Here is a 23,569-nt window from a genome sequence, read left to right as displayed (position 1 = left end):
AGGAACATGGGTTTGTGGGATGAGCAACAGCGCTGAGTATGTGGGTTGCATCCATGAAAAATTTGCCAAATCTTCTCTGCCAATGCCAAACAGGTTATTTTGATGTTGCTATTGACACTTGAGATGAGATTCTGCAACTTGTGGCAATCCCATGTCTCCACAGTCTGGGACTGAACTCTATCCTCCCAGATGACAACACTCGCCCCCACAGGGCGGGGTTTATCAGAGACTACCTCCAGAATGTGGGAGTGGAGAGGATGGAATGGCCTGCCAGCAGTCCTGACCTCAATCCCATTGAACACTTGTGGGATCAGCTTGGGCTTGCTGTTCGTGCCAGAGTGACCAACACAACCACGTTGGCTGACTTGCGACAAATGCTGGTTAAAGAATGGGATGTCATCCCACAGCAGTGTGTGACCAGGCTGGTGACCAGCATGAGGAGGAGGTGTCAGGCTGTTGTGGCTGTGTATGGTTCTTCCACACGCTACTGAGGCTCCTGTTTGTGAAATGAATAAATTGTTAAATTGTCAATATCTCTTGTTTCTTCAAACTTCAATCATCCAATCCACCAAACGAGTCAATGGCAGAAAAAACTGTTTGGCATTGGCAGAGAAGATTTGGCAAATTTTTCATGGGCGCAACCCACATACTCAGCGCTGCTGCTCATCCCACAAATGCATGTTCCTTACAAATGGGGCACCATTTGAAATGGAACTAAACAGGCTTTCCAACAGTATAAGATGTATTGCCAAAAAGCATTGTTACCACAGAGAAATAATCTACCAAACACAAATTTCCTTACTTTTTGTGCTAAATTTAGATTTTTTTGCGATTTGGTATACCTACAGTATCAGAGTGCAATTTAATTATACACTGTATATGGTTGCATTACTTATGATCAAAAACTACAGTCTACAACTTTGCTTACACAGCTAACATCAAGCAAGTGCAACAACACAAGACATAGCAAGCCAGCTAATATTACTAACTAATCCAACAGCAAGATGGTCAGCCTTTAATTTCGCCAACGACTAAAAGTCAGTACGAGATTTACCTTTGCTTGGTTACTCTCTCCGCTTTTCTCTTCTTAGCTTCCACCGTGTCCTCTTCGGTCTCTTCGCCTTTCCCATTTGGCACGACACCGTTGCTCCATGCCAGAATTTTCCCCAACCTGGGGCCTGAAAATGTCCTCCTCCCTGCGGCCCAAAGCTCCTGTGTTAGCAGTGTAGACATCAACACCCCCTGGTGCTCAGCGCTCCCAGTCCTGCCAGCACGGCTAACTGAGCTAACTAGCTGACGGCAGCTACAGTTAACACCAGTTTAGTTTAGTGGTTAGCCTGAGCACTAACCACTGTAGCAACAAGTACAGCTTTCTCTCCATCAAGAAACTCCGTAAATCACCAAGAGTCGAGGCAGAGCAGCCAGAGGAAATCAGAGGGAAACCAGAAAACATTTTAGTCCTAAAATATGTTCTAGTTTCACCAAAATCAGTGGAAGTGCGGTAAAGTTAGTTAGAGAACAGGCGTACTGGCGCAGAGTGGGAATGACAGAAGCACCACTCTCACTTACAAGTTAGTGTAGCATCAACATGATTTTAAAGCTGTTATTTTAAGGTAATATAGTTACATAATGTTGCTAGAAGTATGGAGTATACGTATGGAGCTGGAGCAGCGATGTGGTTAGCCTAGCTTAGCATAAAGACTGGAAGCAGGGGAAAACAGCTAGCCTGGCTGTGTACAAATGCCTTCCAGCCTCTGAAGTTGTTTAATTAGCATGTTGTTTCTTGTTTAACATGTCAACATTTTTTTTAATCAATACAAGTTGTGATTTTAGGGAAAGTTGCATTCTAAAATGAATTCTTGTCAGGCGCAGAGAAGTATTGGTTGGATGAAGACATTTTTTTTTTTTTTAAAGAAATCTAACAATAAATCGAGGAACCTCTGTGTGTGTGTGTGTGTATTTGTGTGTGTGTCTTTCAAACAATATTGCATGTGCAAAAGCCAGATGTCACTCTTTTCGGCTGGATGTTCGTTACTTTACGCTTTCTTTGTGTTGTAATTTTAAACTCCGGTCGATGTATGAGGACTATGGTTAACTGCTCCTCAGATCTCTGCAGGGTAAATCCAGACAGCTAGCTAGACTATCTGTCCAATCTGAGTTTTCTGTTGCATGACTAAAATAACCTTTGAATAATCAAAACAAGTTCCTTCCCGAAGCTATTTTGCAGCTGCACCGTGGCTCCGTCCGGCGCTTAGCACCGCCCAAGACGATTGTGAATCGCCAATAAACCAGAGCATGTTTTTCTCCCATCCCGGAATGCTGTGTGGACTAGCCAGACCCTCCTCCACAGCACCGCGGAGGAGGGTCTGGCAATGCGAGACTACACGCACTACACTGTTGTACAAGCCTCTGTACAGCAGCGGCGGTGGTGCAGTGTTGCCAACTTAGCGACTTTGTAGCTAAATTTAGCGACTTTTTAGAGCCCTTTGGCAACTTTTTTTTCTAAAAAAGCGACTAGCGACAAATCCAGCAACTTTCTGTAGAAGAGAGACGCCAGTATTGTCCGGCGAGCACATGGTCTTTGTCACTTCTGACTGAGGAGCAGCAGCAAGCTCCTCAGTCAGAAGTGACAGAGAGAGGTGACTGTGGCAACCGCAACAAAAATGGGCCAGCGCCTTGCACGCCAGCTCTGCCAGCTGACACTGGGCATGTTGCAGAGATGATGAAGCTTGCTGCATGGAATTAAAGAGCCATTAATCACTGTGAGTTAATTTGCTCTGAGTGGTTTGGAGACAGTGGCTTCCTTCAGCTCCTTTTTTTTAAGGAAGTTGCTTCTTCAGAGTAATAAGTTCACTCATCTACTCTCCTCCATCCGCTTTTCCATTGACCCCCGCTAACAGCTGGTAGTGTTTAAACTTCAAAGAGTGATGACGATTTTCAACCACATATTTTCAATGTTTTGCTAATTTTCTATTTTAGCACGTGGCTGGTATTAATGATGAAAGTCCCATGAGATTTTGTGCTTCTGCAGCTTCTGTGGTTGAGTGCTGAGCATCTAAGCTAACTGGGATCAGGACAGTTGGGATCAGAGAGACAGAGACTGACAGACATGGTGGAGGCCAACAGTCTTTTACTAAAACCTGCTGTGCAAAAGGCTGTCAGGCCTGACGTGGCCTGTTTATAATAAACAGGAACAGAAGACAAAAGAATCAGACGAGACCGGATCAGCTGCAGTGAGCTGCACACGCACCATTACTTTGGAAGCTGTCTAAAATATGCACAGTATAGAAAAATAAATAACCTTTTAAAAAGATATTCAGCAACAAAAACAACAACAAAAAATAACTACTTTTGTAAAAGCAGAGCAATATGCTGCATTGTCCCTAAAATCCTTCATTCGATTGTTTTATAGTTGGTGCTGACTAAGTGCTTTGGTACAGAGATAATTTCAACTAGCAAAATATCTACAACATTTTGCTTTTACTGAAAAAATAATGAGCTTGTTTGTAAAATATATTTCATTATTTATAATAAATACCCCTACAAAATGTGAAATTACAGTAAATAAGTTGTGAGTAATGTGGAAAAAACCTTTAAATTCATTCTTCTACATAATATCTGTGGACAGACCACTATTATATACCTAATTGTAGATATTTCTTGTTCTGTGTTCATATAATACGTATTTATACAGAACATCCACGATGGTGCTACATAACCAACAGCAAGTTATTCTGTTTGTCTAAATGTCTCATTGCAAGTACGGAAGTGTACAGACTGTATAACAGGAGGTTGAGCAACTCAAGTAGATGTGGATCTTGTTTAGATACTGTGGTCTTGTGTGGATTACTTAAGGAATTGGAACTGCAGAGAACGGCGAGTGCTTCACGCTGAACAACGTATGGGGTATTTGGCGTACGATCAAACATAAAGAAGAGTTTATTTTTATCATCACAGTCAGAGAGCGAGTAGAGGGCTTCCTAAAATGTTTGTATGAACTCCTGATGAGGTAGTTGATGTAAACATGGAGCTCGGGATAAAAGTTGGTCGCTAGAACGGAAGCAGGAGTGCAAATAAACACAACTCATCAATCAAGATAAAACATTTTATTTGAAATCTTTCCCAGATCATTTGATTCAACATATTTTGAAACACTTACATCTGTAACACTTTTTTCATACATTTTATTTGAAGCTATTTTCAAACACATTTGAAAAAAACCTGAATAAAAGCGTCAACGAAATAATAGGGCATTCCTATTAGCCAGGGCCAGGAGTCGGACGTTGCGCACGCAGCCAGCAGCAGCTTCCTGGAGCGTCTCATCATCAGAGCCCATGAAGTGGATGAGGGGCTGCGGGAGTACAAAGGACAGAGGTTACAGTTGGCAGCAGGGACAGATTGCCAAAGAATCATTATTTTACAAGAGTGTACTAAAACACCTTACATCCCACATCTAGTGGGCAAATAGGTAGCTTGCTGCACATGTTGCCATGTCGCTGCACACTACCACCAGCATGGCCTGCAAAGACACACAGTGGCTGTGCGACGACAGTATCAAGCTGCATGTGTCCCTCTGTGTGTGTGTGTGTGTGTGTGTGTGTCCCCGCTTTACCCTTCCAAACCATGCCTCAGCAAAGGGGTTACAGCTGCGAGCGCACATGCCTCTCTGTAAGTTTGTTCAGATGAAAGTCGTGCAGGGCAGGCTCGACATTAAAAACCTGAGCATGAACCACACCACTTGTAAGCCTTTCCGCCGCTCCAAAGGTCAGATTATATCCGACTATTAGTGGCTTGTGTAATAGATCTTGTTAGATCTTATTGCAGTGCACTCTACAGAAATATATAGCTTTGGAAGTTTTATTTTTTGGTTATATAAAACTGAACATTTAAAAGATTTCCATTTGTTCAAAGAGTTGTGTATTGTGCAGAAATAAGCAAAAAGGAACACACCAGATATGTGAAATACCACTGAGTGGCATGTGTTTTGAAAGGGTGAGCTTTTTCCCCCTATTTTATATGCAGCAAAATCACTACATTATGTTTGTGGGCAGCTGTGGGGGTTGCGTCAAAATAAAAGTAAAGCATAAATACTACTGGTGCAATGGATGAATCTAAATTTGTTCAATGTGTGCTCCTTGGTAAAATCACAATGGTGTGCCACTGAGGTTTCCTAAGCCACACTTGCAATTATTTTGGATCGTCTTGTTTATATCCATAATGAACCAACGGCAACATGACATCCCTCAACTAAGCACTTAAGAGCTCCCTGCTCCTAAACATAATGAAGCTTCGATAAATACAGTAACTGCTGAGACGTCTGAGGCACTTTTAAGCCCCATATATCAAGGCCTTGTTCTCCACTGAATGATTTTTTTTTTAAGATAATGCTGCAGCAGGCTTTACAAGTGGTGTTTGAACACCATTGGGACGGTTTCCCTGGTTTCAGTCCAGCAATGTCACATCCCTGTTGATCCTGAGGAACACAGAGGACAATATCTAGACTGTCGCTGTCAAAGGAAATGATCCAAGAACTAAAGTCCCTTTAAAATCTACCTCTAGCCACTGATTCCAATTTAGTTTTAGGCAGCAGAATGATTCTAAAAGCGTCTGGCTAATCTCAATTTTCTCAATGTTTCTCCCTGTTTGTCTCCCTCTTATTCACAACTCTTGCATCCTGTTCAGCACTGACTCCACATATCAACATAGGAAGTGATGGGATTCCTTTATTGGTTTCACTCAAATGAAATGTCACTCTCAACTCGGATCATTTCCAATAAATTTTGTGTGTAGAATTAGCCTAATCTTGGTGCAAACTTGAGACTGTTTTCCTCTCTGTAAACATTGTGTTCATAATACCTCTCAGAGCAGAGCTGAGGCTGACCCTGACCCCTCTCCATGTTACATACAAACTTAAAAAAGCAGCACCGCACATTTGTGTGGTTAGCAAACCAAAGAAGCCAAAGAAGCAGAGGAAAGACATTCCCAGGCTTTTCAGCGCAAAGATAAACAGTGAAAGGAAAACAGATGAAAGATGAGGTGAGCCAGCTTGTGGGCTGTGAACCTACAGTATAAGTCCAGTTAAAAACAGAAAAATAATATCCTTCCTCCTGATTATAATCATATCATTTTGTGGGGGAAAAAAAGCCATACAGCAGTCCATGATGATCGAGAAGTATATGTGAAACATTTGCCCTCTGATTTTATATGATTTGCATCCAAAACACCTCCAAAAGCAAGCTTACATCCACAGGCTCCAGAAAACATGCTGCTCACTAAACAAGTCTCTTTTGTGAAAAGAGAGGATGCCTGAGAAGTGCACCAGAGGCAGCGTTATTTTGCCAAACTCATAGCATGTTATTCAGACGTCGCCAAATAAGGTCTCTCGAAGCGCACAACTAGGCTAAGATAAGCGTCTCTCTCTTTGCTGCCTTTTTCTCTAACTTGCTCCTTTCCTCCCAGCTGGGTTCTCTAGGAATATAATATGCCACTTGTTAGATATTGCCTGACTGTGGTAACATGAACACTTGCCCCACGTTTGAAAACTGAATCGTGAGTTTTTGAGGTTTTTGCACTTCAGAGAGCTCCAGTGAGTCCTGACCTCCAAGAAAGTAGCTGGGGAACACGCCCCCCCCGGAGCAGGCGTGCAGTCTGGGAGGGCTGCACATATTGTTGCATGTGAACACACACACCTTATCGCACATGGAGGTGTCATGGTGTTAAGTGCGCTCTGTTGGACCACTTCTGCCTGCAGGAGTTCAGGTTTAAATTTCCCTGTGCCAGGTCTGAGAGCCATTATGGCTCCATCAACCCCCCCCCACCTCCATCCCAGCATTCCCATGTTTTAGACTCCCCTGTGGAGGCAACCAGCACAAACAGACAGCAGTGTTTAGCTGGGCTAAGGGGAAGTTGGTGAGGGAAGTCAAGGTAAACAACATTCCCTCCAGCCTCCAGTGAGCCAGAGACTGTTACGCTGCTTTTTCTGTCTCTCTAAAGAGGAAGAGGAAAAGGAGGGAGGCCTGCTTTCAAATCAATGACTTTTAGGAGAAAGTTTCAGTCTGAGCCTGTGCAAGCTAAAGAACATGGCTTGGCATTTCTGGTCCAGGCGTGGGGGAGAGAGGCTGAAGTTGCTCTAAAACATTACACTTCATGGATCTCAAATACATGGTAGTCATAACAGATCAGGCAGTGCACCGCGCCTGTATCATCTGCTCACCACACCCACAACCTGAAGTTATATAGTTAGAAAACTGAAGAAGTAAACCTGTGATGCTCTGTTTGCTTTTTATTCCTTTCCCCCCCCACACACACACACACACACACACACACACACAGCCCCACTGTGCACTTTCAATCAAGTCTGACCGAGAACATTTTTTATAACAAACACTAACTGTGCCGTGGCAGAAGTGTGCTCATGGCAACAAAAGTGCAAAAGTTTTTCTCTTAAAATACATACCAGGATCTGGCAAAAGCTACGCTCTGGAATACCTTCAGTTGAAAATTACCAATAATTACCATTCGCATTTTGTAATTTTCAACAATTTACTTCACAAAGCTGTTCTTATGAAAGAGCCTCTTTAAAACAAATAGCTGGCTAAAGCTGTCTACAAGGATTTATGGTTTCAACAAACAATCCCCAGTCTTTTTGGAAGCGATGTAAAGCGCAGGGGGAAGGCATGTTGATTTTGTACATGACACAAAATGAAGCACATCCGTATAAAACTGTGAGATACCATGAGTGGATGTCAAATCAAACGGCGAGGGTGATTCATCTCTCAGGCTAGAATTCTCTTTTACCCGGTATGTATTTCATGTGAGAGCGAGCACTTGAATCCCTTTTCTTAAACAAGGTCCGATCTGAGAACCCAGCAGGAAAATATGCTGACAGAAAATTTAGGCAACTAAAGACAATATGAATGACAGCAGGTTGTGTTTTATTTAACGAGGTATAATACTCATAGTATTTGCATTAAATATTTTAATTGATTCTGGAGTCTGGACCAAATGTGAAGGCTTTGGAAGGGGTAAAAGACAAAGACAGGCCACTAATGTGTTTTCCAGTGTGAAATACTTTCTTTTCGATGCCTTATTTCCCCTGTGAATCTAAAGGGCCGGGCCATTCACCATTAAGTGTGCTAGAAAGAAAATCAAACTTTCTAAACCAACTTTGGAGTAAGAGAGACCTGTGCTCGTATACTACACGTGGATAAACATGTTTTGAGAGCTTCTCAGTGGCAAAGAAAAAGCTCTTTGAAATATGGTTGCAATAATAAAATAGGCAGTCCAGAATTTTACACAGGGCCGTAAATTAGACACAGGGCGCTGTATCAATCCTCGATAAACCCTCTCCAACCTATTCACAACTATTGGGGATGTTGTTTTAACACATTCTCCCTACCTGTATATCATGAAGCAGAACATTACAGAGCACACTGAATCGAGGAGATTGACAAGCTCTCCCACTGTAATGTTTCCTCCAGGGTCAGGCAGGTAGGTATCAGCCTCCCTCCCAGACTGAACAATGAGGCTGCCTGTGTTGTGTTGTGGTTTCATGTCGGAGATTAGGAACAAATGCAATTCTGGTGAAGTCACGTGGCTTTTGGTTATTAAGCTCTTTAAAAGTCCAAAAATACATTATGGAGTAGTGTTGCAACTCTTAACTGGTACATTAATAAGGGCAAACACAGAGACAGATTAAAAAGGGTGGTATGTCTTGCATTTGCACACTAGCCCATACACAAAAACTCACACTAGAATTTTAAATATAGACACACACACACACACACACACACACACAGAGCTAAAAAGAGGGCATGTCCAGTTTTCGTCGTGGCTCAAACTACAAAAAGCATTCAGCTTTGCAAATTGGACATAACTTTTTTGGAACACCCAATGTTCCGTCCAGCTACCAATTATGGCTGGTGTTGAACCACATACACTGTAACAGCAGATCAAGCTAAAGTACACCATTTAATGAACATGGGAAGAAAAATATCTGGCTGCAATGGCATAACCACTTCATAATTTCTATTGCAGTTGTTATTTAGGGAGGGGGGGGGGACAGCTTTAACTCACTGTGGCAACAAAAAGATTTCTCATGTGAAAGTCCTCCTATGTGAAACATGATTGAATTAGAGAACAAGATAGCAATGTTTTCCCAAAATGCTAAAATATGGGTACATGATCATCTGTGACAAGACATCAATTACAGCGTAATCTTAACATAAAATCTCTACATCACTGTCAGAGACCAACATAAACAGTCTCTAGAGCTCAGCATGGAAACAGCCCGACGGGCTCAAATGTTAGACAAAACAATGCTTGTTTCTTTTTGGAAGAGCCTTACACAACTCAATGATGAAGAAAGCAGGCGGATGTAGCTGTACAGAGTCAAAAAAACAACCTTTGAACAGCTCTGACCCCACTTCTTGGCCTGAGCCATATCACTGCTGCATTCTACCCTGATGTCCAGAAACAGCCCTTAGCAACAGTTACCCCCAGCTACAGCCCTTTGACTTGAGCTGTAATGGCATCTAGGGTCTACCGGAGAAATGGCAATGCGCACACACTGAGCTGTTTGCTTTTCTGAATTCCCATGACGGCTAGAAAGTGGAGTCATATTTCCGCCACCGAATAAAACCCACTTTGTTTCTGCTCCATTGGTCAAAGGCTCTGAAAATAGTCACAGCTTTTCAAAGTTTATTACTCAGTGTTTTTCACACATCGCTAAAACAAGAGTGATGGGAGGCCAAGCACATTTTCCTCAATGTAATTATGCCAGATTTAGTCTCAAAAGCACCAAATAAACTAAATAAATAACTACTTTGAAAATTAGCTACAACAAAAATTGAAGTAAGGAGTCATAAATCCAGCTTCAGCAGCACTACCACTGACCTTGACCACCCCTTTCTCGTGCATGGCGATGCAATTATTGGGGTTCTTGGACAGCTGGTACAGGGCCATAGCTGTGCTCTGGTGGACTGCCTTGTCTTTTGACTTGAGGTAACGCACCAGGGGGGCCACGGCCCCAGCATCACCGAAAGATGCCCTGTTGCTGCCCCACATGCAGCAGTGGCCAATGGCCTCAGCCAGGTGGCGACGGAGCCTGTCATCAGTCTGTGGAGAGGAGAACAGGATGCTATTGGTCCCCAGAGACCAGTCTTTACAATGTACAGAATAACAAGATCTACTACAGCTCTGCAAGAGACTCTTGGCAAAAATCTAACTATGTTCTTTTCATTAGCTGGGTTTTATGCTCCATATAGTAGGAAAAGGTCAACTAAAATCTATTGTCAAGACAGTTATGAATATTGACAATAACTGCAGTGTTGTTGAATAGTAAAACATTGTTGTTTGTCTCCAGCAGTGAAGTGTTCTTACCATGTTAGTCAACTTGGCCAGCAATGGGACTACCCCGTGATCAGTAAGGACTGCCAGATTCTCCTTGTCTTTGGCTATTTTGGCGATGGCGGCGCAAATGCTTGCCAGCACCTCGTTGTTTGTTGACTTCAGCAAATTAACAATCAGTTCCAATCCACCGACGAGGGAGCGCACCATTTCCCCTGCATCCTATAGTCAAAGAGTCTGGTATTAGCTGGTGCTCTGTCAAAATGAACACGGAGGATAATGAAGAGGAAGAAAGTGTAATGAGTGAGGAAAGAGGAGAGGCAGCCAGGGGCATTTGAGCAAGGCAGATAAAACAAAGGACACTAAACAAGTACAAAAAGAATTTTCATCAGGCAACAATCAAAGTCCCATCAGTGCAAACCAACCAATAGAACTATCTTTATCTGTGTAAAACAGATGCTTTCAAAAAATAACAACTCCCTCTTCTACAGTAGAACTGTGTTGTGGATCTGGGTGAACAAGCAACGAGTTTGACATCTTTGTCAACCTCTCCTACTGTCACCCTAACATGTCATAATGAAGATGACACATAGAATCTAGAGCTTAGAGGTGACGTTTAAAACTTTTGCCACAGACTGACACACACAGTGTAGACTCAATGCTTCATGATTTGAGTTCATGGCACCAGCTAGTACCACAGGACTCTTAGCCACTTATGGGGCAATGTCTACCAAACCAACAGGCTGGTAGAGAGTGCTGAGAGAACCACAGCGGAATAGCTGGCAGAGACACTGGCTTCAGTATGGCTTGGCACATCAGGCCGCTGTTTAAAATCATAACTCACCGTATCGCCAGCCATGGAAGAATACATCAAGGTGGCCGAGTCTGTAATGTTGAGTGCTTTGAAAATAGAACAGAAATCAAAAGCATACAATTATGGATGCAAATCACAGAGCATGCTTAATTTGAGTCCATTTCACTGTCAATCTACATGTCCAGAGCTGATGTATGGCTCAGCACAACACCGTAAAGTACAGTAATCACATAATTTATTATGTGCACCGCACTGTATGGTTGTTCTTCATTTTATAAATGAAAGGATTTCATTAAATTCAGAACTGACGAAAAGCAGTGGATGTTTTAGTGTACCGCTACTTTGGGAGAGCTGGATGCACTGTCGTGTTTTCTCTAACAGAGAGCTCACATCTGAGATCAGGCCAGGGTGCGGTGTATGGGCCCTGTGATGCTGTGCCAGAGGATGAGCCATGTGTGCAGTGCAGGGTAGGGAGGGGGGGTGCCGGGGCCAGGAGCTGACCCCCCGACACACAGGAAGCCCTTCCTCAGGAATACTAATGGCGGCTGGACAGGAGTCCCTGCGACAGAGGAAGCTCTCTCAAGCCACCAGCTGCTATAGACTAGCCAGAATCTCTTTCATGGCCTGGCTGGGCCCCCAGATCTGAAAACCGCAACATTATGAGGCTGCATACGGAAAGGCCTTTCTCGCTGTCCTCTCTCTCTCCTCCTCTTACCCAGGGTGAAATGAAATAGAAAACACATTATCTGCTGTGCGTGATCTCAAGCTGAGGGGAGCAAGCCAAGCTCAGAATGGCAGAAGCGTGCCCTGAACCCTTCTCTGAAGCAATCAGGCTTCTATAACATACATGGCTATAATGTAAAGGAAAAATAAATCAAGCATCTAAATGTGCCTCTGCGTCCAGGCAGATTAATGATACACCCCATTACGTGTGACTAGGAGGTTTCTACTTCCTTGATTGGACAAAAAAGATAATTGAGTGAATCACTACTAAGTCTTTACAGCAATTATATGGCGTGTGAGTCTGAAGTTGTGGACCTGTGGGCATAGAGCACAGCTTCTGTCTGTGTCTGTGGAGGGGCAGCAGTACTGTATGGAGCATCCAGCAGATGCATTTATACCATGGCTCTCTCATAAATCCACTATGGAACTGCTAACAGAAACCACATGGGGTTTTTATCTAAATAACGACTGCACCAAAACCTCTGTATCAGGTTCCTCAACTCGATGGGCTGAGAGCACTATTTAGCTCTTGTCATTGCCCCTATCCCTGAAAAATCACCTAAAAAGCATGTTCACGAATTTCCCTCAAAATTGGCACACTGACATCCAGACAAACATTGTCAAACTTTGTTAGTGCTCAATAGTGGGTGCCCCATCCCCCTCTCCCTCCATATGGTTGCCATGCATAATTTCCGCTACACTTCTGGGCCAGAGAAATTCCAACCAGAAGAAAAGGGCTTCACCCCTAAGACACCTGTCTGGGCCCAATATATCTGTTTAAACTTAACCAGATTGTCCCACTGACAAGGTGTTTACCTTAATCACAGCGATAATCTAATAGAACAACATTACGTTTGTAGTTGGAAATGATATAAGTGCACAGGGGATCAAAGACCTGTCAATGTGTAACTGAAATTAGAGTTGACTGATAACACTGCCGAGTAGGACTAGGTCTGTGAAGATGGCATAAAGGAGTTCATGTTTTAAAACAGTATTCCACTGATTTAGCATTGTACTCCTTAGAGCTGTCAATCTTCCCTTATAATACCTTTCAAATTCCATTTGTTAGTGTTTTTTATATTCATAAATGCCCAAATTCTGAAAAGGTTATATCACTTTGTGAGTTTGTGTAAGTTAATTAGTTAGTAACACATTTTATTAGCCTGTCTGCACCTCAGTTTATTACAGGACAATACAACAGTTACCATGGACAAAATACATGAAACCGCAATTGTCCCCATTTTTTCTTTCATAGATAATATTTTAATAGTATATTGAGCGCTGTACTGGAAATGTCCCAGATTTTCATTTCAGAAATCTGGTCACCTTTAGCAGTGGCTAAGGTACCTTGGAGCCTCTAGCCTCAAGCAGAGATGAGGAGTGGGCTACAGAGGCCTGGTAAGCTCACTTCTTTCTGAATCCACATTTCAAGATATTTTTCATTTTCAAACTTGTAGTCTTAAGCCCCCAACCGACACTGACATTTATCAGACTTCACACAGCCACTTCTGGAGACACAAAATATGTATGTATGTATGTATACACATACATATATATATATATATATATATATATACACACACAAATATATATATATATATATATATATATATATATACTAGAGATGTTCCGATACCGATACCAGTATCGGCTCCGATACTGCCTAAAACGCTGGTATCGGTATCGGGAAGTACTGGAGTTTATGCACCGATCCAATACCACGTAATAAAGCCCTAAAGAAAATCTACGTTAAAGTAGTTTATTTATGTTCTTTTTTGTTATAACTGACTGTCAAATTGCATAATAAAAGAAAGTTCTGTGGCGTTCATTGTTTGTGTTTCACAAAGAGTTTAACCTGAGCCAGACTGACAACAAAGATAGAAATAATATCACATCCATACAGGGATAGTAGTATACAGTTGTTAAAACACAATAAAATATATGACACACTGGTATCGGATCTGTACTCGGTATCGGCCGAGAAAATGTGCCGTGTTCATGGACCTCCAACTTTTTATTTTATTCTATGCGTAGTTATATCTAAAATTCTATAGGTAGTATTCATGGCCATGTTGTGGGTTTCTTTGCAAGGCATTGGGCAGTGTTTTCATTAGAAAAGTGGGTTCACACAAACTGTCTGGTACCCTATATACCCTATGTGTGGATTGTGTGTCTCTGTAACTAGTAGCATGTTGAGGGAAGATATTCAGCTGGGACATCAGAAGCCATGTCACAGGATATTACCTTACTCTTTCTCCCTGCTGGCTTCCCATTTCACCAATCCCAGTGTGCCAAGGAGGCTTCTCTGCTTCATATTAGCCCAAGGTTCATGTAAGCCCTCTCTGACACAGATCTGCCCTTGCTAACCTCCCAGCAGCAGCAGGTTAGAGGGAGAGCTTAGGAGACAAGCGTGGTGATATAAGCAGGCTTCTGTTTTGTGAGTGGGATAACCATTCATTCTGAAATGACACGAACTCTGCAGACCTCTTCGCTTTAGAGGCAATCTATGTGCCTTTTGTGTGCTTCACTCACACAGACACAGGACAGAGGCAGAAGACAAGCGTACCTCAGTGTACTGTACCTTTGCATTCTTAATGCAGAAGACAAGTGTACTTCACTGTACTGTACCTTTGCATTCTTAATGCATGGACAAAGAGCCCATGCAGCACTGGACTGAACATCTGCACTGGGGTTTTTCAATAAGGACCATACCAGGCGGACTCCATCAAGCTGGTCAATGATTCTGTAAGTAGAGAGAGACAGAAAGTAGTGTGAGAAGGGAGAAAAAAAGAGAAAGGAATAGACAAAGACAGAATGAGCAAGACCAAATTTCATTTCATTTCATTTAGATCTTTCATTAAGCATAATTTTCTGCTTGAACGATTTAAGAGTGTAACTTGTTTGATCATCTTTGTTTCTCAGAGCTCTGGCTGTATCAGCGAGGCCAGCAGCAGGCTCAACACAACTACAGCTAAGTATGAACAAAGTGCTGATCGATTTCAGCATTGGCTTTTAATCACAACTTCTTTTTCTCAGTTCCTCTCCAGGCCTGAAACCCACCCACTGTCTGCTCACTCAAATCAGTCTCTGTGGAAAAGCTCAGCGTTTTCTAGGGCCAGAGGTTGGCGCACATACATCTGTGTATAGTACTTCATACATTGATTTATAAATAGAAACTGAGACAAACTTACACTTTATGTTGGTGGCTTGTTTTTCAACCAAAGCCAAAAAGAGGACCTCTTTCCAAATCAAACAGAGCCAGAGACAGGTCGCTCTATATTTCATAGGATCTGAATGAAGTTTACTTAGGCATGAACTGTATTTCATGTCGTATACATGACTGTAGTCAAAACTGCAGTCAGGGTCTGGGAACCCAAAGAATTACGCCACAGTGCACCCGTTGTCTAGTATAAATAACATGTAACGTGTTCCCCATGTGTGCTTCCACCAACAAGGCCGACATTGAATGCTGTCATAATTACTTAAACACTCTCTAATCACAGTATCTCCGTGACTGGCAACGAGCGAACACTCATCAGGGACGTCCCCTGCGCCATCTGTCTTCCGTTTGCACATAAATCAGTCTACAGGGATCATAACATCAGATTCCAGTCTGCAGGGCCTCTTAAATCCAGACCAAAAACAAAAGTGAAGCGTCATATCATCCGCCAAAACAGCTCTGTCTTTCCATGAAACAGGTATGAAACAGATTAGCAATGAAGTTGCAGCTGACAGTGATGGATTAGAGGAGGAGACCACAAACCCTCGAGGCATTAAACAACGTGTGTTCACTCTTGTAGCTACACAGGATTCATTGGAGGAAGTGCTATGTCATTAACCACACACTGCCTACTGGTTGAGAATGAAAACAAACATATGAGTATTTCATGGAAAACTTGAAAGTGATCGGTGTTTGTTTTGGGCTTTCAGTAGTTATGGATGACCTGCGTCAGAATCATGATGAGAGAATGATTGCACTGATCAACAGAAGGTGGTATTAGAGAAAACGTTTCTGTTGGTAAAATGAAGTCATGTTAACTGACAAGAATGTTGTAGCTAAAAGTGTGGTATCATGCATACATCATCATCATATTTGTCAGCTAGCCAAATACCATCTAATTACTGGGAATCTGAAAAACGTGTTGGGTTGGAGCAGGAAACAATCAAATGTGAGTTATGATCATTGCTCAGCAAACTACTGTACACATACGTGTCTCAAAATAAGCCATCACCACAAAACATACACAACATACATGCGGCCATTGAAATAAGAACTTTCTGTTTACAGCTAAGTGTGAAGGCTGAAAAATTACAAGGTCTTGCCAAAATATACATAACGTGAGAAAACATTGAGAACATGATGAACCAACGTAAAACACTTCTCCTCTTGTGTGAAGTTTACCACAGTTAGTGGCTTTTTTACATGCTCCAGTTTTTATTGAAGCCCTTGTTTTTTTCCTCCAAACAAATGTAATAGGCTCATATGGTAGCCTTAACAGCTAACTAACAATGTAAACTCAGACTTTGAGTTGTATTTATGTCCAGTGCTAATTAAGAAGGGTCTTGTAGTCCATAACAGCCTTGTAAAAGCAATGAGACACAGATGGAAGCTCCACAATGTTCTGCAGTATTGAGGGTGAGGTTAAATGAACACAGAACAAAGACTGCTCTGGACTGTGGTTCACTGCTCTTTCCCAGCCATGTAGTCATGGACAGGGTAGGGCTTTAGGTATGTTCGCCTGACCAGCTCAAGTCCTGACAGTGACCACAAAGATATGGTAAAGCACTGGGAATTACACCACAACCATATTTAACACAGCAGGTACAATAAACAAAGCTTTTTAAATTTGTCATTAAGCTAGGGATTAAAGAGAAAAGTACCTGCATGATTACAAATTAAAAGAAAAATGTATTTAAGCATCAGCCCATGACAGGTTAATGATACTATTTGGATACTGGAATTGGTGTCATTCCCTTGTCAAAACATATGACATAAATACACGACCAAGAATATGTTTTTGGAAGTAATTTAGTAATGATAGTGAGCAAGCCACTAATGACATTTTAAGAGACACCTCACAAGGAGCTGTTTGCCTTGTGTAAACTTTACAAAGACCATGTTAGCTGGTTGGATGCCCTGGAAGAGATAGACTTACGCCATGTTATCCATATCTGTAGCACAGGCTCCAACTGCCTTGGTTACATTCACAAGCAGCGCCTGGTAAAATAACACAAATAAAAAGTACATGCGTGAATCAATATACTGTAGGAGCATGGTTTTAAAAAAAAAACTTGTATGCAGCAAAAGAAAAATGAACTTGCCTGGTTTGTTCCAGTGAGTAGGTTAACTAGCGACTTGATGCCTCCACACTTGCGGATGTTGGCCTTGTTAGCAGGTATCAGGGCAAATTCTCCCAGGGCTCCCACTACATTAACCAGAACTTCTTCAGGCTGATCAGACAGCAGGCGAACCAGGGTCTCCAGGGCTTTGTACTCCTGAAACCTTTCAAGGGTGGAGAAGAGGGGCAGGCATCATATTAACTAACCGTTTTACATTGTTTTGCTATATTTATAACATTAACTGATAGAGATCAATGAACAAGAAAAATGACAAAAGGTCTATAGCCATGCTTTTAGCTCTAAGAGGCCGTGCATAGGGACAGTCGTGTTTTGAGGTAATGGCTAACGTCAGCATGCTAACATGCTCACAATGACCGTGCTAACGTGCAGGTGCACCCACCTTTAAATTTCACATAGATCAATGACCTTTTGGTAGGCAGATTTATCATGTCAAGACTTTAAAAAAGGCCTCTTGGAGCCATACCCTAAACCCAAAAGGAAGTCGGCCATTTTAAATTTACTGTGACTAGCTTACAAACAGACCAACAGACTGACAATATTGCCATCCCTAGAGCCACACCATTTGTTCGGCTAAAAATGCTATTTGTCTAAAGCCTCTTTCAGACATAGTTTCCGGCAAATTACTGGGATAACCTTTGAGTCACCACTAGTGACATGCATTACATTCGTGAACATTTCCATCTTGTGTATTTTCACACATGCATTGGCAATGTTGGAATAGATTGGGTAAGCCGGGACAGTCCAGCACATGGCAGTAATGCAACACTTAAGGATGCCAACCGCCATAAAACTCAACAGAAGAAGAAGCTTTACGCAGTGGGAGACATCTCTTGGTATTTTCAGGAAATTGGTGGGCGAAGAGCTGTTTTTGTCAGGTGCGTATGTTCTTGTAATGTATTTATTATTCAAGAAGTTTGCAAGACAAGTAATCTAAAACAAGATTGAAATATGTCATCAGCACAAACTATTCCAGAAGCACGGGCGTAAACCTTTTCATGCTTGTTCTTGCAATGTCACTGCTTTCATTCACAACGCAGTTGTACCGGCATTTTCCTTGAAATGGTCTCTTAAAGAACTTGTGACAGTATTTCTTGCGCTGTGTTGTGTCTAGCCTCTTTAGCCTGCCCTTGTGTTGCCAGTCCTCGTTGTCTTGTTACCCAATCAGTGTTTATCTCCTTATTCCACTTCCCTGCCCACTCCAGCTGGACCTTGTCTTGTGGTCTTGTGTTTAGCTCCTTGTGTATTTAGTCTGTGTGCTCCCTTTGTCTGGTGTCAGTTCATCATAGTATTTGGTGTGACAAAATGTGATATTGCGATATTGATTATGAATATTGTGATATCGATGTTACAGAAGTTAAGGGAAAATGCATTAAAATAGATTCATAACAAATAAAACAAGTTTTCTTACAACACAAGGTTTATTTCAACTGACGGTCATATTGGCCTGGTAAAACTCAAATAAATAAATAACGACCATGTCTACAGAACAGGACATGTTTTACTGGTTGTACAGTATAAAAACAATAAATAAAGAGCATGTCTACAGAACAGGACATTTTAGAAACAATAAAAATAAATATGAAAAAATATTGCATACTTATCGCAACATTTTCGATGTAATATTGCGCAACGTGATATCGCGATAACGATATTGAGTCGATATATCATGCACCCCTAGTGTCACGACGTTCTGCCTGTTTTCTAGTGCTGTTTCCTAGTGTTCCTGGTTTTTTCCCTGTTTTTTTATTTTTATTTATTGCCTTCTTACTTGGACTATAAGTTTATTTTAGTCATTAAATCATTGGAACTCGTCCTGCTACCTCCTCATCTCCTCTTGTGCATTTGGGTCCAAACGTGCAACTTCCTGAAAAACGTGACAAGGTCTTGAGATGGTAAATTGCTGCTGCCCTGCCTTTATTCTCACATGCCCCCATGTAGGAAATGTTCCTGAACATTTCAGGTATATGGCATGTGTGAAAGGGCCTTGAGTGACAACTAGCAGTTACAGTGCCCTCAGCCACATAGGCACAGATCTCTTACTGTAACCCAGCAGTACAGGCAGTTTTCCCACGGCTGATCACAGTTGTCCCTTGTACGTATTTTGCATAACTAAAGCTTTGCTGTGGCTTGGAAACTCTCACCCCCTCTTTTCCTGTGATTTTGCCTTGTTTGCCAATGCTATAGAGTGGTAAACTACAGTAAACGTTTAAAAGGGATATAATGTGGTTGCTAAAAACCTCAACAAACCTCTGATGTACAGTTAAGTTCAACGACGTTTTTATTCACAGTTACGGTTACTGGCATCATGGTCTGTAAGCTATTGTAGATGGCCAAGGTCATTTGGTTTTGGTCAGGGTCCACCGACACACAGCCTATTCTTGCAAGTGAAAACACTGCTAATGAACAGAGGAGCTGCCAAAGTTAACTTCAGTAAAATTCACCATCAAGAAAAACAATGGTTTTCCTATGCCATCACTGAAGTGTCATCTGCAGTTGACTACAGTAGAATTATCTTGTAATCACAGACATGACTTTTGATAAATGAACAGTAAGTCATGCCTATTTTTGTGAAACCAATCCCAGCCAAAGTAATTACGTGATGGCAAGAGTAGCATTACACATGGCTGCCTGAAGCGGCTTCTACTGCAAACACTGGGCTCCACACAAGAGGAAGCTTATTAGAGCCTGTCAGAAGACACAGGAACCACAGTGGGGCTTCTGTGCAGCAGATTTTTATGATTGATTCTGTGCCATTTCATTTTCTCATTGTTCTACACTAGTCAAGCTTAAATGCTGCCTTTTGCTAGTGTTTTAAGGAAGGCGCAAGTGCAAGTAAGATGTTTTGGGGACTGGGAGATGCTTAGCAATGACCATGAAAAGAGAGAGAGACAGTTGCTTGTTCAACCTAAAATTGAACAGACAGATCTATTTAATTTGAAAGAAACAACAGAGCAGTGACTAACTTTGGTGAGTACAGAACCTTTGTGAGGGAAGAAGAAGTATCATTTGGAGGGGCAATTATGGTGTGCTCATCATAGGGCTGGAACAGAGGTAAGATGGTGGGGTAGTCAGTAATTGGAAGTGAACCACACAATCTTGACCCCAAACATTACTGCGCTGGCAAATATAGTCTGAGACTTGGCAGTTGTGACTTTCCATTGCAAAGTTATTCCCTCACTCTTTTGTTAAGGCTTTTTACAGCAGTGTTGTGTGTCCATAACACCTCAGTATACAGGCTCAAGGGACCACATATCGATTTGTCCATAAATCTGCACAAAATAATGTTTCAGTGTTTCCATCAGGACTTTAACAAAGGCATCATAGTACTCTTGTATTCATAGTACATATAAGCTTGGCCCAGGTATAGCCCTCTCTGTAATAGTCCTACGAAAAACATACACTTATGTGGTCTTTAAACAAACACACTTAAGTTATAAATGTAATTATATTTCGGGGCATCAATCATCTCTCATTTTGATGCATCATTAATCAGGAAAATGGCTAACACATGCTACTACTTGTCTTAAGTGGAGGTCCCCCCGACCTCTATACTGTCCAGACCACACAAATCATCACTCACATAAAAGAAAAAAATCATGTTTGCAATAGGCCACAAGGTCTGTTTCATTTGATCATTTACTTAGTGAAAGAAAAGAGAAAAACACTGCCTCTTATTATTGCTGTAGCAAAATATATTCTAAAATGATTTTCATTTCAGTACACCACTCACCTATGATTCAATCTGAAATAAGTGCATGCCCCTAAAACCCTGTTACCATTAGCAGCCTTTCCTTTTTGACAGTAATGACTTGGTCACTATATTCCAGGCTTTTGCAAGACATAGACATTTTAAGTGATTTAAATAAGCCTGAGAGAGTGTGAATAAACAGATCCACTTACACATTGAAGTGTGCATTAAAAACAGTTGCTGTGCATCATCCTGGTTTCTTAAGGGGGTGGGCAAAGTTCAACCTTCACTCACACCCAACTGCCCACATCGAAAAACAAAATAAAACACAACACACACAGGCAGTGGCGCTATATGTGGCGCAGCACCATGGGGGCGCCGTGAGCGCTGAGCGAGCAGGTACGAGCGTACGAGTAGTGAGTTGTCGTCTATAGAAAAAGATGGATAAAGAAAAAAAACTGTCGGGGGTTAAAATTGAAAAAGAAAGAGGGAAAAAGAGATGGCATGTCAAGGGATGGACATCAGTTAAATAAGTGGATGGTGAAAGGCAACAGGTAGGATTTAAATTGTGACGTCTGTGCTTGGAGGCTTGCAAATATTAATGTTAACAGACAAAAAAAAAAAAAATAATAATAATAATGTTAACAGACTAGCTAGCATTTGCGAACACTGAGAATGTAGCAGCCAAATGGGGGTTTACCATGGAATCATGCATAGATTTGCTACCAAACTCGGAGGCTTGCAAATATTCATGTTAACAGACTGTTCTCAGACTAGCTAGTGTTTGCTAACAGTATCAGCTAAAGTGGGGTTTACGGCTAGCTTAATGCAAACCAGTGTTGCTGAAAGTTACATTTAGATTTTGGTTAAACCCTATGGTACCAATCTCATGCATGACATATCTCAATCTCAATTTCAGTTTGACAATATGTCTTAGTGGAGAAGAACACAGGCAAGGAGTGAATGAGACAGACATGAGGTCGGCGATGGCATCAAGTAGAGATGAGACCAGTGATGACATCAGGTAGGAGTTCTATTAGTTAGACCACACACAACTAAATGTCCAGTTCAAGCTCCGAGTCCTCCTCACTTTCGTTTCATTTTGCACTCTAACGTTAGTGTTGCTTACAGATGAAGTCTGGTGACTTCTAATGCCAAATCGAAATAATTTAACACGTTTTGTTATATGCTATTAGGCTAATCTTGCCATTGCGAATGAAAAATGCATTTCTGTATCAAAACCCGGCGCATGTGGGAAATATAACAATTAGTCTATGTCTGACAACGGGGACGTAGTAAACAAATCAGAACGCAAGTGGGGGGCGCCAAAATTGTTGCTGCATACCCCTCTGACACTGGGTAGTTGCGCCCCTGCACACAGGAAAGAAACCACAAAATGAGAACTCTATTCATATTATTGCGCTCTTACTAAGATACCTTTATGACGTGTTAAATTTAGAGTTAAGGAAACCAAAGTGTGTTTTTTAGTGTTTGTAAATGAAGTGTCATTAAATGTGGTTTACATGTGATTAATGGTATCATTATAATTATTTCTATTATTGTTATTATCAGTAGTAATATAAGTATTTTACATAGCAACAGTGTGACAAGTCATTACATATGGCAGAGAGCCTGAACTAAGCTGCCACATTAAGCATGGCCAGTGTAGTTAACTTATTTTAGCATTACGCCATGCTGCAGTCAATCCCAATCCGTGCCAATTTTGTTGTTTTTAAAAGAAAATGTATGTTAATTAATATGAAAAATCTTGATTTTGTACCATGAAAACAGAACTGTTTGTCTAAGGAGTAATAGCCATGCCAGTATCTTTAATCATTCAATGAGAATAATCATTTAAATAAATAATATTTCCCCAAATGGTTTTCTATCATGACGTCAGTTAAATAGTCAGTGATCTGATCTGATCCATCTTGCTTTACAGGAATGTTACTGTCATGCTTCTGTTCCTGTGAAGGAATCCTCTCTTAACTCGATGCGGCAGGAGACACTGAGTTCCAGTTGAAGGACTTAACTTAGAATTTAAATGTAGGATATCATTCTGTCAGTTTTGATATATGAAGTGAAGAAAGATCAGTGTGATTGCTACTGCTCCTTTTTCTTATTTTTAGAATGTCACTGCAATTTGAACTATATAGCATTTCTCAGTCAGAAGTAAGGTATATTCACATAATCTCACCTCAGCAAAAAGCCTTAAACTTCAAAAATACTCTTTATCATAAAAAATATTAAAAGACAATGTCTTATCAGTTTATTGGCTACACTGCAGAAAATAGGTTTTGAATTGATTAATATGTTACCAAGGTATTGAATTACTGCATGTGGGTTATATATTATGTCCCCGGCCTCACACTGTATAAGAAAATAAATACATCTAAATCATTCTTTCAAGGGAGCGCTAGTGGAAATGTATGGGGCTGCCAGGGCATGGTCTCTGGGCATTATTTATTTTAGAGGGAAAATTACTAATTCATCTGACACTAAAGTACAAGTCAAAAACCATTCCAGAAATGTCACTGCTGAAGGAATCAGGCTAAATGACACTTAAACAAACCACTGCCTTACATGACAAATGATTAAGGACTCTGTCAGCCTGCGTCTGGATATTAGAAAATCAG

General features: G+C 41.4%; 1 protein-coding gene across 6 annotated transcripts in view; it reads right to left on the bottom strand.

The window, feature by feature from the left end:
- Positions 1–4,091: 4,091 nt before the first annotated feature.
- Positions 4,092–23,569, bottom strand: part of armc4 (armadillo repeat containing 4) — a 58,539-nt gene continuing 39,061 nt past the window's right edge. For 3 of the 6 annotated variants that reach the window (XM_031320289.2, XM_035998254.1, XM_035998253.1), the window contains exons 16-21: positions 17,207–17,387; positions 17,041–17,102; positions 14,513–14,627; positions 10,381–10,569; positions 9,895–10,116; positions 4,092–4,351 (exon numbers count right to left, since the gene is read on the bottom strand). In XM_031320289.2, the coding sequence (XP_031176149.1) occupies positions 4,235–4,351; positions 9,895–10,116; positions 10,381–10,569; positions 14,513–14,627; positions 17,041–17,102; positions 17,207–17,387 (886 nt within the window). In that variant the 3' untranslated portion in view covers positions 4,092–4,234. Of the gene's footprint in view, positions 4,352–9,894; positions 10,117–10,380; positions 10,570–11,191; positions 11,248–14,512; positions 14,628–17,040; positions 17,103–17,206; positions 17,388–23,569 lie in introns of those variants that run through there. The other 3 variants (XM_031320273.2, XM_031320281.2, XM_031320296.2) reach the window with 2 other exon arrangements.

The sequence above is a fragment of the Sander lucioperca genome, chromosome 23 (assembly GCF_008315115.2).
Source record: "Sander lucioperca isolate FBNREF2018 chromosome 23, SLUC_FBN_1.2, whole genome shotgun sequence".
NCBI classification, from domain to species: domain Eukaryota; kingdom Metazoa; phylum Chordata; class Actinopteri; order Perciformes; family Percidae; genus Sander; species Sander lucioperca.
The sequence above is the reverse complement of the archived record's forward strand: the minus strand, read 5'-3'. Positions and strand labels throughout refer to the sequence as shown.